This window comes from Carassius carassius, chromosome 15 (genome assembly GCF_963082965.1).
Source record: "Carassius carassius chromosome 15, fCarCar2.1, whole genome shotgun sequence".
NCBI lineage: Eukaryota > Metazoa > Chordata > Actinopteri > Cypriniformes > Cyprinidae > Carassius > Carassius carassius.
The window spans coordinates 10,045,464-10,059,797 of NC_081769.1; the positions used below are offsets into that span (position 1 = coordinate 10,045,464).

The 14,334-nt window shown below is 37.9% G+C and overlaps 1 protein-coding gene across 2 annotated transcripts in view; it reads left to right on the forward strand.

The window, feature by feature from the left end:
* Window positions 1-14,334, forward strand: part of adcy2a (adenylate cyclase 2a) — a 178,219-nt gene that overhangs the window by 141,820 nt on the left and 22,065 nt on the right. For both annotated transcript variants that reach the window (XM_059567336.1, XM_059567337.1), the window contains 6 exons: window positions 142-185; window positions 457-537; window positions 637-706; window positions 911-1,008; window positions 1,330-1,414; window positions 9,893-10,030. In XM_059567336.1, coding sequence (XP_059423319.1) covers window positions 142-185; window positions 457-537; window positions 637-706; window positions 911-1,008; window positions 1,330-1,414; window positions 9,893-10,030 — 516 coding nt within the window. The remainder of the gene's footprint in view (window positions 1-141; window positions 186-456; window positions 538-636; window positions 707-910; window positions 1,009-1,329; window positions 1,415-9,892; window positions 10,031-14,334) is intronic.

The window sequence follows — 14,334 nt, forward strand, 5'->3', positions numbered from 1 at the left end:
TTTCCGTTCTATAGCTGTCAATACATGTATTTTTTTTTAACAAAAACATATATAAACAACTTTTGTTCTTGTGGCTTTTATTTGTTCAAGATGTCCCTACTGCTAAAAATTACTCACCACCTACTCTTTTTTTATTAACAGGATGTCCCCATGGGCCAGTACCACTTTCAGAGGCGTTCAGAGAGGTGAATTTAACTTCTGTATATTTTTCCAACACAATATATATATATATATATATTTTAGCCTACCAAAGAGCAGTAATGCTACAGTAGGTGACATATTTAATCTGTTCTAAATCCTAATGTTCCTAGTTTTGACCTTTTTGTAATAAACATAGTATTTAAAAGCATACAGTACAATTATAAATGTATATAATTAATTTAAATGGTAAATATATTTTATGCTAATGAATGCATGCCAAAGACAAAGTAATTAATATGTCAATGTCCTCCTCAGAACAAAATCTCAGAAGAAGCGTTTTGAGGAGGAACTCAACGAGAGGATGATTCGAACTTTTGATGGCATCAATTCTCAAAAGTAGGTTATCTCATATCTCTGCTTCATTTGCCCATGATGTTTAGTGTTCCAGTTCTTTGTCGGTTGGTTTTATCTATACGTGTATTTTTATTTCCATAGACAATGGCTCAAATCGGAGGACATTCAGAGAATATCGTTGTTTTTTCACAATAAAACACTGGAAAAAGAGGTAAGCACTGATACTTTGTAAGCTTATGTTAATTTGAACTAGAGTCATTCATAGTTTTTTAATAATACATCACCATATCAGTAATTGAAACATACCTATTTGTTGTCATCCACAATAATATAGAATGAAACAAATCAGTCAACTAGACTAAAAAATACCAAATTGTTAGATTCTGTATGAGAAAAGTGTGTCCTTTCACTGCAGTATAGAGCAACGACCCTACCAGCCTTCAAATATTATGTCACCTGTGCCTGCTTGATATTCTTCTGCATTTTCATTGTTCAGATTCTGGTTCTGCCAAAGTAAGTTTGTTCATATTCTGTACCTGTTTCACAATGCATGACAACACAGGAAATGTCATATAAGGGTTTAAAGAATGCAATCTGTATCCAAATGCATATAAATATTTTGTTTACCATATAATTCTTAATTTCTACTGACTTAAGTTTTTCTCTGTTACAAAAGGTCTTTATTTTCATCTTCACTTTAATGAACTGGAGCTGTCACGATGAATATGTTGAATAAGATTTGGAGATGCCAGGATAAATTTTTGATCGAGAACACCTTTTATCACTTTCTTCCCTTTGTGATTTAAGACACCATGTCCTTTCTGTCTATTTCAGAACTGCAATATTGGGAATATCATTTGGAATGTCTTTCTTAATTCTGTCTGTGATTCTGCTCATTTGCTTCATTGGCCATTTCTTGGTAAGTACCAATGGAATCTAGTGATAATTTGCAATATAATTTTAACACTGTTTTAGCAAAACCCAATCATTCGTTTACCACAATGTACATTACATTACATTGCTATTTGTTCTTTTTGGAAGAACATTTATATAATATGTGCACTTAGACAAGTGGTCAATCATATGAAGCACTTCGCTATAAGCCAAGAAGAATTGGCACACTGCACCTGCTGTTCCCAAAGATTAATTTATTAAAACATAAACACAGCGTTTTGACCCTAAGGTCTTTGTCAGGCAAAATTGATACTTCAGATAACTAGATTCTTGTTTACTTATAGTGACATCTTTTTGAAAGAAACACATATGTCTGCTATTGTTTGGGGAATTCGGTATACTTGTGAAAAAGAAGTACACTTCAGTATACTTATTATAAAATAAAAATAAATTGAAGTGCAAGCTAAATGTAATGATATTGTACATTTAATTGCATGTTTATATTTAAATGAAACTGTATTATAGTTCAATTTTATATTAAATGCAATCTGAACTTAAGAGGTTCAAGAGGTAAAATTGCAATTAAGTACCAACAAAGTCTCACTCCCAACTCGTCATATATTGACGCTTAGTCAGGACACCCTGGTGTCACTTTTTGACACTCAAGGTACCCCTTTAGTTTCATTTTTTTTGTTTTCAGTTGTTTGTCTTAATTTAATGGTCTTCATGCAAATAAATTATAAATCAAAAAGAAGATACAAAAGATTTAACAATGTCAAAAATAGCACTGCAGGTTTTCAAAGTTTTTGTCTTTGCTCCATGAATACGAGCTGTAGATAGTTCCATAGAAACAATGTCAAGCAAAGATAAGCCCCATACACATCTGGCCATTGAATGGGAAGGAACCCAGCAAATAAATAACATTTTTTTGCAGCAGTAAGAGCAGCTAAAAGTATGTTTCTCTGTTGCGGAGACAGAGACAATATTGAAAGATCGTGACACTGACGAGAGCAGTGTCTTCATCCTGGGCATGGTCTAGTGGTGTGACTATCACAGAAATTTGTGCAGCGGCTGATTGGAACTCGCCGTCCACATTTGCTAGATTTTATAATATAGACGCCCCGGCACTTCATGCTAGGGTACTTTCTGTGTAAAAGTCACCCTTTTGTTCCTCAATCGCATGCTCTTGGCCATTCTTTGCCCAAGACTCAAACTCCGCTCGTATGCGCTTGGTCCCCTTGGTACTGAGGCGATACAGACACGAGATGATCAAGCTAGGCCAGACGTAACCTCATTGAGCTTATTCTGCTCCTAGCTGCTATTGTCATATCTTGGTATCACAGGTCAAGTATGATTGCGTTGGTCGTCCCCCCTTCTTAGCATGGCGTGATTGAACTGGGTTCCCATAGCATCTTCAACGCAGTATGAGTGAAATATTGAAAGGGAACGTGAATTGCATAGTCCTTCTTTGCCATGAAAATTAACTTAATCCCAAAAAAACCTTTCCACTGCATTTCATTGCTGTAATTAAAGGACCTGCTGAGATCATTTCAGTAATCATCTTGTTAACTCAGGTGAGAAAGTTAATGAGCACAAGGCTGAAGATCATTATGTCAGGCTGATTGGGTTAGAATGGCAGACTTGACATGTTAAAGGGAGGGTGATGCTTGAAATCATTGTTCTTCCATTGTTAACCATGGTGACCTGCAAAGAAAGGCGTGCAGCCATCATTGCGTTGCATAAAAATGGCTTCACAGGCAAGGATATTGTGGCTACTAAGATTGCACCTAAATCAACAATTTATAGGATCATCAAGAACTTCAAGGAAAGAGGTTCAATTCTTGTAAAGAAGGCTTCAGGGCGTCAAAGAAAGTCCAGCAAGTGCCAGGATCGTCTCCTAAAGAGGATTCAGCTGTGGGATCGGAGTGCCACCAGTGCAGAGCTTGCTCAGGAATGGCAGCAGGCAGGTGTGAGCGCATCTGCAACCACAGTGAGGCAAAGACTTTTGGAAGATGGCCTGGTGTCAAGAAGGGCAGCAAAGAAGCCACTTCTCTCGAAAAAAAAACATCAGGGACAGATTGATCTTCTGCAGAAAGTATAGTGAATGGACTGCTGAGGACTGGGGCAAAGTCATATTCTCTGATGAAGCCCCTTTCCGATTGTTTGGGGCATCTGGAAAAAGGCTTGTCCGTAGAAGAAAAGGTGAGCGCTACCATCAGTCCTGTGTCATGCCAACAGTAGAGCATCCTGACACCATTCATGTGTGGGGTTGCTTCTCATCCAAGGGAGTGGGCTCACTAACAGTTCTGCCCAAAAACACAGTCATGAATAAAGAATGGTACCAAAACCCCCTGCAACAGCAACTTCTTCCAACAATCCAACAACAGTTTGGTGAAGAACAATGCATTTTCCAGCACGATGGAGCACCGTGCCATTAGGCAAAAGTGATAACTAAGTGGCTCGGGGACCAGAATGTTGAAATTTTGGGTCCATGGCCTGGAAACTCCCCAGATTTTAATCCCATTGAGAACTTGTGGTCAATCCTCAAGAGGCGGGTGGACAAACAAAAACCCACTAATTCTGACAAACTCCAAGAAGTTATTATGAAAGAATGGGTTGCTATCAGTCAGGATTTGGCCCAGAAGTTGATTGAGAGCATGCCCAGTCGAATTGCAGAGGTCCTGAAAAAGAAGGGCCAACACTGCAAATACTGACTCTTTGCATAAATGTCATGTAATTGTCGATAAAAGCCTTTGAAACATATGATGTGCTTGTAATTATATTTCAGTACATCACAGAAACAACTTAAACAAAGATCTAAAAGCAGTTTAGCAGCAAACTTTTTGAAAACTAATATTTATGTAATTCTCAAAACTTTTGGCCACGACTGTACACGTAGCAAGGGCTTTTAAATAATATAATAAATAAAAAGAAAACAGATAGAATAGAAAAAGAATAGAGCAAGCTACTGTTAGAGGTTTTATATATATATATATATATATATATATATATATATATATATATATATATATATATATATATATATATATATATATATATATATATATATATATATATATATATATATAATTGCATAATAAATTAAAAGAAACTAGAATACAAAAAGATTAGAAAGGTAGTTTTAAGGGTTTTAAGCCGATTCTTGAAGGTGGCTAAGGACTCAGCTGCTCGGATTGAGTCGGGGAGGTCATTCCACCAGGAGGGAACATTTTATTTAAAAGTCAGTAAAAGTGACTTTGTGCTTCTTTGGGATGGCACAATCAAGCGACATTCACTTGCAGAATGCAAGCTTCTAGAGGGCACATAAGTCTGAAGTGAATGGGTGCAGAGCCAGTGGTAGTTTTGTAGGCAAACATCAATGCCTTGAATTTTATGCGAGCAGCTATGGGTAGTCAGTGCAAATTGATAAACAGAGGTGTGACGTGTATTCTTTTTGGCTCATTAAAATTAATCTTGCTGCCGCGTTCTGGATTAATTTTAAAGGTTTGATAGAACTGACTGGAAGACCTACCAAGAGAGCATTGCATTAGTCCAGCCTAGACAGAACAATAGCTTGAACAAGAGTTGTGCAGCATGTTCCGAAAGAAAGGATCTGATCTTCTTGATGTTGAATAAAGCAAATCTGCAGGATTTGACAGTTTTAGCAATGTGGTCTGAGAAAATCAGCTGATCATCAATCATAACTCCAAGGTTTCTGGATGTTTTTGAAAGAGTTATGGTTGATGTGCCAAACTTGATCGTGAAATTGTGATGAAACGATGGGTTTGCTGGAACCACAAGCAGTTCTGTCTTGGCTAGGTTTAGTTGAAGGTGATGGTACATCATCCAGCAAGAAATGTCTGTTAGACAAGCTGAGATGTGAGTAGCTACCGTCGGATCATCAGGATGGAATGAGAGGTAAAGTTGAGTGTCATCAGCATAGCAGTGGTATGAACAGCCATGTTTCTGAATGACAGAACCTAAAGATGCCATGTAGACAGAGAAGAGAAGTGGTCCAAGAACTGAGGCTTGAGGCATCCCAGTAGTTAGATTTTGTGACTTGGACACCTCACCTCTCCAAGATACTTTGAAGGACCTGTCAGGTAGGTAAGACTCAAACCACTGAAGTGTGGTTCCTGAGATTCCCTTTGCCAGTAGGGTTGATAGGAGGATCTGGTGGTTAACCGTGTCAAAAGCAGCGGACAGATCAAGCAGGATAAGTACTGAAGATTTGGATTCCGCTCTTGCCAGTCTTAGGGCTTCAACAACTGAGAGCAAGGCAGTCTCAGCTGAATGTCCACTTCTGAAGCCAGATTGGTTGCTGTCAAGGAGGTTGTTCTGTGTGAGAACTGCAGAGACTTGGTTGAACACAGCTAGTTCAAGTGTTTTAGCAATGAAAGGAAGAAGGGAAACTGGTCTGTAGTTCTCTAAAAGAGATGGGTTGAGGTTGGGTTTCTTAATTAGTGGAGTTATACGAGCCTGTCTAAATGATGAGGGGAAAACACCAGTGTGGAGGGATGTGTAAATGATGTGAATGAGTGCAGGAAGGAGATGAGATGGAATAGGATCAAGCGGGCAAGTTGTAGGATGATTAGAAAGGATGAGTTTGGAGACTTCTGCTTCAGAGAGTGAGGAGAAGGATGTAAATGAATGTATGTTTGTTGGTGATATGAGCTTGACTGATTGTGGTTTAAAAAATTGTGCACTGATGTTTTTTATTCTTATTAATGAAAAACGTGTCAAAGTCGTCAGCTATTAGAGATGAAGCAGGAGAGGGAGGAGGAGGACAAAGAAGTGAGGATAATCTTTTAAAAAGCATGCGAGAGTTTTAAATGTTAATTTTATTATGGTAGTATGTCATTTTAGCAGTGGAGACATTAGCAGAAAAGGAAGATAGGAGTGACTGATACACATCATGGTCAGTGGTATTTTTCGATTTGCGCCACACCCTTTCAGCAGCTCTAAGCTTAGAACGGTGTTTGCGTAGAACATCAGATAACCAAGGGGCAGAAGGGGTGGTACGGGCTGGCCTGGAAGACAAGGGGCAAACAGTGTCTAAAGATGTAAGAGTGGAGCAGAAAGTAGCACTGTTAGCATCAAAAGATGCTGATAGTTTAGGGGAAGGAAGTGAAGATGAAACCATTGCAGATAACTGGGAGGGTGAGAGTGAGCGTAGGTTACGTCGAAAGATGACATGTGGAGGGGTAAATGATGTGTCAGGGACCATGTTGAGGTTAAGTGTGAGGAGGAAGTGATCCGACGTGTGCAGTGAAGTAACCAGTACATGATCAGTAGAGCAGTGTCATGTATAAATAAGGTCCAGTTGGTTGCCTGATTTGTGAGTAGCAGTAGTTGACACTCAACTGAGATCAAAAGAGGCAAGCAGACTGTGGAAATCAGCATACAGAGGTGGATGTTGAAATCTCCAAGCATAACTAGGGGAGAATCATCCTCAGGAAAGGTTGAGAGCAACACATCTTATTCATCCAGAAAGTTACCTAGTGGTCCTGGGGGTCGACAACTACAAAATGTATTTTAAGAGGGTAGGTAACAGTGACTGAATGAGATTCAAAGGAGCTGTTGATACCCAAAGATGGTAAAGGATTACATTTCCAATCATTAGAGATGAGCAGACCAAGTACTTCCACCTCTTCCAGTCAAACTTTATAAGCATGATTGATGTGCATTAACAGTATTTACAAAAAATATAGTAGCAATTTTAAGTAACCTAATAATACTGTACATTATTTAAAGAAAAAAATGTTAAATGAAGGTGACATAACAATTAATATAATAATAATAATAATAATTAATATTATTATTATTATTGATTTACTAAGTAGGGAGAGATGGATGAAAATGTTTTCTTATAGGCCCATATTATGTACATATTCTTTTGACATTTATTATCAATAAACTTAATTTTATTTTCATTTGAATCCTGTCTATCTATTGCGTGGGCAAGACATAAGCCATTGCCATTACCTCGACAAAATTATCTTGTGGCCACTAGTTAATATTATATATGTCATAGTCTCGACTTGCTATGATGTTCCCACTATTTTATATCTTGTGGCCACAATGTATTTTCATGACAAATAAACCATGAACCAAACATGAAGATTCAACACAATTAACTAAACTTCTTGTGCACGAAGTGAAGAGCAGAAGTTCTCAATTAGATTCGCCCTATTTTACTTTGCACATAAATTGTATTTTCTTTTACGCACAAAATCCAAGAAAACAAAGTGCCCACCCATTTTTAAGTCACAACTCAAATATAAATACACAAATAGATGTTATTGCTAAATCTGTTGGTAGTGCAAGGACTAAATGGAAGAATATACGTAGACACAGTGCAATATATATAAGACATAATCACTGACAATCTTACATTAAAATCGAATTGATCTTTTTTATTTTTTTTACAGTATAAAAAAGTAACAGATTATAGAGTTTTAAGGGTTGATGTTGTACAGGTTGTTGCTGATGTCAATTCCATTGTGTAAATTTTGGAAGGTCTTATGCTGTGATAGTTATTCTGACTCAGCTCTTAGTAGCTTTATTTATTATATTACAAAAGCATCAACCGCAGTAAGATTTCCCAAATGTACAAGAAAAGAAAACTGGTGCATGAAATGAAGTGAATCATGTGTTTATTCTCCACCATGACCTTGTGATAACAGTCTGATGAGAATGTGTTATACAGATTTCCCAAGGCATATCACAATAATACAATTCATCCAATCAACCAAGTGAAAATTTGTTATGTTTATATACTAAATACATTTATATGAATATAAATATATACATGTAAATACAGGTAAATATTTTCAAATTATTCCATATTCTGTCTGAATACTGGATCCTGATTGGCTGCATTTAAACTGTTTAATGCACAGGTAGTTTAATCCAAGTCAGTTTAATCACAGTTCCATATTAACGCGGTTCTTTAATTGATGCACACACACACACACGCACACACACACACACACACACACACACACACACACACACACACACACACACACACACACACACACACAGAAATGGAGAGAGAGGTTGGAGATCGCAGAGTGCCCTATACATACATATAAACGTGTTACCAATGCTTCCTCATGATTTTTATTAATAAAATAGCCTAGATACTAGATAGCTACATTATATCCCTCAACAGCGAGGTGGTAAAATCGCTGTTTTTATGAAGTAATTAATTGTTTGTAGAGAGATGTGCAGACGCAGGTAAAGCACACACAACTGTCATCTCTCTCTCTCTCTCTCTCTCTCTCTCTCTCTCTTTCTATCTCTCTCTTTCTTTCTCAAGCTCAAGTTCAAGTTGAACTTTATTTGCATGACATTTGTGTTACAGTATTGTCAAAGCATTTTAGATGTGTAAAAAACTGAGTATGATTACACCATCAAAGTAAAAAATAAACAAAAAAAGTAATAAATGTGATAAAATGAATAAATACAATAAAATAATTATAATGACAGCAGACAGTATTTCTAATATTAATGATAACAATTATATTCAATGAAGAATGTCAAATAAAGCAAATGGATTGACTGCCACTTCATCCTCTCCGAGTATACAGCTGAGTTTCACAGTCATTCAGAGAGAGAGAGAGAGAGAGAGAGAGAGAGAGAGAGAGAGAGAGAAATGAATTCAATGCTTCAAATTGTAGAAAGAATATTTGCCTTGTAGTGGTGTATTTGGGACAGACAAGAAGAAAGTGTTTATTGTCCTCTATTTGATTTAAGTCACAGTGTTTGCATAGTTGCCATTATCTCTGTATCCAGGATTTTTTGTATATCTTCATTTCTCTATTTCTAATAATAATACTTTAAATTTTTTTCAATGTCTTTATGAATATTGGGATTGTGGTTGGAGTCAGACTCAGTTTGATATTCTTTCATTAGTTGAAACATGAGTGTATTTAGAGGATGAGACATTGTGGTGGAATCAATGTCAAAGAGGGCTTTATTTTGAATCTCTCTCTCTCTCTCTCTCTCTCTCTCTCACTCGATCAATAATTAATTGAAATAAATGCTATAATTCATTCAAATAAATGTGATCTTACCACACTCATCATCTCTGAGATTTGAAGCAGGCAGAATGCTAGAGCTAACGAACCATAACTGACTAAAATAACTATAATTTTTCACCCTTCTGGTCAAATATTGCGCTGCAAAGAGCAATACTAGTTTTAATTTGTCTATAACTTGTCAAATGACCATAGAGTTAGCGAGATAATCAATGGCTTGCCATGCATTAAAGGATGTTATATTTGAGGCAACCTACGCTTGCCGTGGTTCTTGGCCTCCACATTGTTCACTTAAAATCCTTTAATGCATGGCAAACAGTTGATTATCCCTTACATATATACTCTATATAATATATATAATATATATATTTTTTTATTTTGGATGTGATTAATCGCGATTAATCATTTGACAGCACTAATTTATTTTTATTTTTTTTATTCGTGTTGACCAACAATAGCATTGCAATAAGACAGCTTCTGCATCTTGGCTCTGGATCCTTAAATCCTCCGGAATCATATCCAACAAGCCCTGGCCACGCATCACCCTCACCATGGCAACCACAGCCCTCATCCTGATCATGGCTGTCTTCAATATGGTATGTCAACCACAATGATCCAGGAAATTTCATATGAATCCTTTTGTGCTTATGGTTTTACAAATAAGACACTGAGATGCTCCCTAAGTGGATCACACACATTACATTAAGAGCCTTGACCATAGTACTCTGACATGCGTTATTGCAGAGTTTCTTGGCAGAGATTAGTGTCCATCTGTGCCCTGGCTTCAGAGGACTGTTTGGCCTCCAGATTTGGCCAATCCACTTGTGGCATATGTCACTGTTTGTAAACAAACGTGAAAACAAATTTGTCGATTTTAATCTTGTATTGTACATGTATATATAATTTAAAGAACACAACATGATGCTGTGATTTAACTTACTTTATGTTACTCTCACTGTGCGGTAAGTAAGGAATAATTGACAATGGGCCATTTGATTGTTAGAAAAATAATCTACAACCGAGGTGGTGATGCGTTACACCTCGGGTGTGCATTATTTTTCTAAAATTCAATGGTTAATTATTCCGCTTATAGTACGGTTACCATACCCCAAGACCAGATGTGTATGGGACACCCCTGCAGCCCCCGCCTTTTGGGTGGCCCGTCGCAAGACATTTTAAAAGGCAGTGCTTCAAGACCCTGCAAAAGACTAAATAAATAAATCACAACAATATTTCCAAAAGAACAAGTTTTAGCTAATGAGCACAGCACATCAACAATATTCAATGTACACATTAATTTATAAAAATTAAACTCAATTAAAAGTCGTGATTTTACAATTTGTTTTAAAAACTCGTCTAACTTCTTGATCTCCTTTCTGTTCGATTTTCTTTCTCCAAGTTACATAAGTAGCTCATTTTGCAATACCAACAATAAAATTAAGCAACAATTAAATAATGAATAAAATCCTGTTTTTTTTAAATATATTCCAAAATAGTCAAAAAGAGACTCTAAAAGACTAAACAATAAAGAAAGTCTGGTACAAAACATAAAACAATGAAACACAGTCTCCATTTCATTTGGGTTCAACATTTCCATATTTCATTTCATTTCATAATACTTCTGTACAGTACTTTTCCAGTCGCTGCAAATTAATCTATTTTCTTATCAATTTCCTTCTTCAAAAAAGGAATAATATAATTTGATGAGGTAAAATCAGGTACAATACTTATATCTGAAAGAAAAATAAATAAATAAAAAAAACTTTTTTTTTTACATTTTTATTCTACTTTTCAAGTGTTTTTTATTTTTATTTTTTTCTTGTAGATTCAAAAACCCCTGCAGTTTATCTAAAAAATATTTAATAAATCTAATTTTAATTTTAGAATGGTAGAGACTGCTTCTACATCTTTAAAATCGGGACCTGCATTATTTATAATGCGTTGATCAGAGATCCATTCCTGTAAAGCAAATCCTTAATACCTGGTATTTCTTCACCAGAAACATCAAGATGTGCACCAAACACAACGGGCTCCTCAAGAGGCCAGTACAAAGACATCAATGGTTCCATCCACTGTTGTTTAAACAAACTCCATATTTTAAAAAGACTTCAATAAAAACACGAATTTCTCAGAAATCACGTTTTGTAGAATCCATTAAAAACAAGACAGAATCCAGTCCAAGTCCACTCACACTGCGTAGAATACATTGAGCTACTGGTCTCCATACCAGTCTTTTGGATCCCAGCAAAAATGTCTTCAAAAACTGAAGACGATAAGCAGCACATCAACTTGCCAGATGCACTAGACCTTGGCCTCCATCTCCTTTGGCAAGAAAATTTTTTGAGGGATCCAATGTAAATTGTCCCAAAAAAAGTCCACCATTTCTGCTTGAATTTTTTATAAAAAGCCAACAGAGGATCGATGCATGCAAGTCTATGCCACAGGGAAGAGGCCGCAAGATTGTTGATAATAAGTGTGTGTCCTCTAAAAGACAATTGAGGAAGCAACCATTTACATTTTTTAAAACGTCCTATTAATTTATGTGCCATTCCTTTCCAATTTTTTTCTGCATGAAATAATCATTGCCTAAAAGAACACCCAGGTATTTTAAACCGTCTTTGCCATAATTAACCCCCTGGTAGAATGGGATTTCCTCCTACGCAGTTCCCAATCAGTAGAGCATCACTTTTTTTTTTCCTGTTTACAACAGCTGATTAAATATTTTTAAAATCATTAACAATTTGTTGTAATTTGATACTCATTATTATCATTTATAAAAACAAGTGTTCCTACTAATAGTGAAACATTAAGTTAATTTCTCATACAGTTGTCAAGCTATGGTGTGGGAGAGAAGCAAGTAAATGTGGAAGATGATGATACAAAGTCTTTGATAATGCACATGGAGTAATCCACAAGGTGAAGGCAGAAACACACGTACACGTCACCGAGACTGGACAAACAAATACTGAACAGAATGCAACTTATAAGGGGAACGTAAAGAGGTTAATTGACAAGACACATCTGAACATAATGACACAATTAACAGTATATACATACCAGGTTACACAAAGAACATGAGGAATGAAGACACAACATAATGAGTCCAGGTGTGTGACATTACTCCCCCCTCCCGGAAGGTGCGACCTTGCACCGTGTAACAACATAGGGTGGGCCAGCAGACAGAGACCATGGAGGGAGGAGCCAGGTGGGACCCAGGCCACAGCCATGATGGTGGCCCATGGTGGAGCCGATGAAGGGAGGAGCCATGGTGGAGGAAGGGCTGATGGCCGATGACAGAGCAGGTGGAGCCCGAGGCGGAGACAAAGAGCCGATGAGCCAGGGTGACACCGAGGATCTGGAGGGCCAAGGTGTAGCAGATGGCGCTGGCGGCCGAGGCGGAGGTGGGGATCCGGAAGGCCACGGTGGACTGGAGGAGTGGAGCCCCAAGGTGGGCGTTTGTCAATGACAGACCAAGGTGGAGCCGGAGGGATGAGGGAGACTGGCGGAGCTAGTGGACTGATGGGTCCGGGACTCAGAGGCTGGAGGCAGAGACAAGGGATCCTCCAGGTTTTAAAAACAGATAAAGAAGTGGCCTGCTTAACATGCAAAGGCAGATCATTCCATATTTTAGGGGCAGACACAGCAAAGGCACGGTCCCCTCTGAGCTTACGCTTAGTTTTAGGCACAGTCAGGAGCAGCTGATCATCTGATCTGAGAGAGCGGACGGGTTTATAAGAGTGTAGAAGCTAAGAGAGGTATGGCGGAGCAAGACCATTTACTGATTTAAAAGCAAATAACAGAATTTTAAAATGGATCCTAAATTGAATAGGCAGCCAGTGTAATGAAGCTAAAATAGGGGAAATGTGCTCATGTTTACGTGTGCCCGTTAAAAGACGTGCTGCTGCATTTTGTATCATCTGGAGACGGGTGATGGAGGACCCACTAACCCCCACATATAGTGAATTACAGTAGTCCAGCAGTGTAGATACAAAGGCGTGGATTACAGTTTCAAAATGTTGTCTTGACAGAATTGGCTTTATTTTGGCCAGCTGCCTTAAATGAAAGAAGCTTGATTTGACAACAGCTTTGATCTGACTGTCAAATTTAAGCTCAGGGTCCACTTTAACTCCTAGGTTTGTGATACTAGGGCAGGTTCGGTGCTGTGCAAGGTCTTAAAACCGGACTGGAAAACCTCTATGTCAATGTCAATGTCACCTTTATTTATATAGCGCTTTAAACAAAATACATTGCGTCAAAGCAACTGAACAACATTCATTAGGAAAACAGTGTCAATAATGCAAAAATGAGAGTTAAAGGCAGTTCATCATTGGATTCAGTTATGTCATCTCTGTTCAGTTAAATAGTGTCTGTGCATTTATTTGCAATCAAGTCAATGATATCGCTGTAGATGAAGTGTCCCCAACTAAGCAAGCCAGAGGCGACAGCGGCAAGGAACCGAAACTCCATCGGTGACAGAATGGAGAAAAAAACCTTGGGAGAAACCAGGCTCAGTTGGGGGGCCAGTTCTCCTCTGACCAGACGAAACCAGTAGTTCAATTCCAGGCTGCAGCAAAGTCAGATTGTGCAGAAGAATCATCTGTTTCCTGTGGTCTTGTCCTGGTGCTCCTCTGAGACAAGGTCTTTACAGGGGATCTGTATCTGGGGCTCTAGTTGTCCTGGTCTCCGCTGTCTTTCAGGGATGTAGAGGTCCTTTCTAGGTGCTGATCCACCATCTGGTCTGGATACGTACTGGATCCGGGTGACTGCAGTGACCCTCTGATCTGGACACAGACTGGATCTGGTGGCCACGGTGACCTCGGAACAAGAGAGAAACAGACAAATATTAGCGTAGATGCCATTCTTCTAATGATGTAGCAAGTACATAGGTTGTTATGGGAAG